The following is a 2823-nucleotide window of genomic DNA, read 5'->3' as shown; positions in this document are numbered from 1 at the left end:
ACCAATACAAACTTTAGCTTGACATTTGCTAAATTAATTGAGTTAGAGCCATTTTTGTGTTTGCTGTCGCTTAGCTGGTGTAGCCATTTTGAGTTGGATTGACTCCAAAAGTTATTCAGGTTTAGATAGTGTCCAATCATTTTTTTCCTGAACGTTTCATCAAAATCCGTTCATTGGTTCAATAGATATTTTGCTAACAGGAAGTACAGACGCGCGTAATGGCCCTTTGATTTCCCGGCGGTCGACAAACATCCATCGCGCACTAATTTATCTCCAATTAAACAAAAATAGTTCGCTTTCAGGGAGGAAGTTTTGGGTGATTTCGATGAGAAAAATCCGGAAAGAGCGCGTGAATTAAAGGAGCCGCTCCTCCAACGAGCCTCCTCCAAACTCCGTGGGATTGCCCCTGCGCGTCTTCTCWGCGGACTCTAAATATAAACCGGTGACAAATAGTCCAAATAGCCCACAGCAGCAGCCCAACTGTGATGTGGGGGTGGCGCGCCTCCATCTCCAAAAGTCTCCTCAGTTGGATCCGGAGTGCGTCAGGAGAAGGTCGCAGAGCGCCTCGGCTGTTCTCCCCCACTCCACCCTCCCTCCGCTCCTCTCCGCTGTCCTCTGGGTTACCATGAAGAGACAAAACGCCAGGACCCTCGCCCTCATCGTCAGCATCCTCACCTACCTGGTGGTCGGAGCGGCCGTCTTCCAGACCCTGGAGTCCAAGCAGGAGAAGAGTCACAAGAGGAGGCTGGACGTCAGGAGGCACGAGCTCATGCGCAAATTCAACTTGACCAAAGCGAACTTCGAGGAGCTGGAGCTCGTGGTTTTACAGCTCAAACCTCACAAAGCCGGGGTCCAGTGGAGGTTCGCCGGCTCCTTCTACTTCGCCATCACTGTGATCACGACCATAGGTGAGCAGCGCGCGCTCCATTTACTGCAACGATCAAAACACTCGCTTTTTTTTCTTTGTCTAGTTTGCTTTCTGTGTTCAGAAAACAAAACATTTTTACATTATATTTTTATTTTTTTAAAAGAACTTGGATTTACTTTAAGTCAAATATGTGGCAGCTCATTCCTTAAGAGAGGAAAAGTGTTCATTTTGCATAAAAAATAAAGAAATTAATCAATTAGAAGTCAGGAATAATTATTGCTCTCCACTTTTCAAGTCACAATGTTGAAAAATGACCAAATTAAAGTATGACTAGCTACTACCACATCAAACTTTAACTCAATATCTGTAAAACTGACTGGATTATTGGCTCCAAAAGTTCATCAGCTGTAAATGTTACATCCAGTGATTATTTTCTATAAGTTTCATTAAAATTTGTCCTTTGGTTTATGAGATATTTTGCTAACAGATGCACCAACATGGGAACAAACTTCACACACATTTCACATTTGCCTTTAACCTTTAATAATTGTGTTATTTTTAATCAGGATACACTGTAAAAAATGAAATGTTGGATTTACTTAACCRTGTTATGTGACCTGGTTCCACTTAACTGAGTTGAGTAAATTCAAAGCAATATACCAGTTTTTTAACCAAAGAACATGAGTATGTTGTTTTGAATTTACTCAACTCAGTTAAGTGGAACCAGGTCACATAACATGGTTAAGTAAATCCAACATTTCATTTTTAGAGTGTATGTCAGTTAACCCCCACCAAGGTTGTTTTCTTCCACCGGCGTAATATCACTACAATTAGAAACATYTTGTCCAAAAATGGTGCAGAAAAACTGATCCATGCATTTATCATGTCTTGAMTGGATTACTGTAATTCTTTATTATCTGGGCGTCCAAAAAACTCTTTTAGAAGTTTTCAAATGATCCAAAATGCTGCTGGAGTTTTAATGAGAGTTGAAAGGAGATCATATTTCTCCAGTTTTAGCTTCTCTCCACTGGCTCCCTGTCAAATTCAGAATAGATTTTAAAATATTATCCTAACATACAAAGCTCTTAACAACCAAGCTCCATYATATATTAAACATCTTATTGTTCCGTATTTTCCTAACAGAGCACTTCACTCTCAGACTGCAGGTTTACTTGTGGTTCCTGGAGTTTCTAAAAGTAGAATGGGAGGCAGAGCTTTCAGTTATGAAGCTCCTCTCTTGTGGAACCAACTTCCAGTTTCTGTCCGTGAAGCTGACACTCTGTCTACGTTTGACTGAACTTAAGACTTTAGGCCTACTTTATGATAAATCCTATAGTTAGGCTTAGTTTTTCTGATTTATTCCTTGGTTCTGCTATAGGCTTAAACTGCTGGAGGACAAACTGACCACATTTCCTCACTCTGCTGCTGTCTTTAGTCTCTCTCCACATGTCGGTTGTTGTAATTACAGTATTTCTATTAATAAAATGCTTTCATTATCTTCCAATAGAAGCTACACCTGGACCAGTCCTTCTTTATTTGTCTCTTCCTGTTATCCCCAAACCCAGCCGGTCGAGGCAGATGGCCGCCTGTCCTGAGCCTGGTTCTGCTGGAGGTTTCTTCCTGTTAACAGGGAGTTTATCCTTCCCACTGTCACCGTATGCTGCTCAGGATGGGATACAGTGATGAAGTGAAGATTTGGCATAACCTGCTGGCTTCATTAGACATCTTTTATTAATTGGCATTTTATAATGTTTTCATACAGTGGCCTGGGATGACTAGTGTTGTATATTGGCGCTATGTAAATAAACAGAATTAATAAATTAATTGTATTTTGATGGTAGGTGATCACAGCATGAAGAGTCAGATATTCTGCCTTTAGTTCTCCTGAAGCAGTGCCAGTCATTACAGCTAAACTCACAGAACTTATCCACTCATTTACATAGATTATTATTATT

At 40.7% G+C, this 2823-nt stretch overlaps 1 protein-coding gene across 1 annotated transcript in view; it reads left to right on the top strand.

The window, feature by feature from the left end:
- The first annotated feature begins 251 nt into the window (after positions 1-251).
- Positions 252-2823, top strand: part of kcnk3b (potassium channel, subfamily K, member 3b) — a 7557-nt gene continuing 4985 nt past the window's right edge. Inside the window, exon 1 of the mRNA XM_014018041.1 lies at positions 252-908. Coding sequence (XP_013873495.1) covers positions 626-908 — 283 coding nt within the window. The 5' untranslated portion in view covers positions 252-625. The remainder of the gene's footprint in view (positions 909-2823) is intronic.

This window comes from Austrofundulus limnaeus, unplaced genomic scaffold (genome assembly GCF_001266775.1).
Source record: "Austrofundulus limnaeus strain Quisiro unplaced genomic scaffold, Austrofundulus_limnaeus-1.0 Scaffold181, whole genome shotgun sequence".
NCBI lineage: Eukaryota > Metazoa > Chordata > Actinopteri > Cyprinodontiformes > Rivulidae > Austrofundulus > Austrofundulus limnaeus.
Note: the sequence above shows the minus strand (reverse complement) of the source record. Positions and strands in the feature narration are given on the sequence as shown.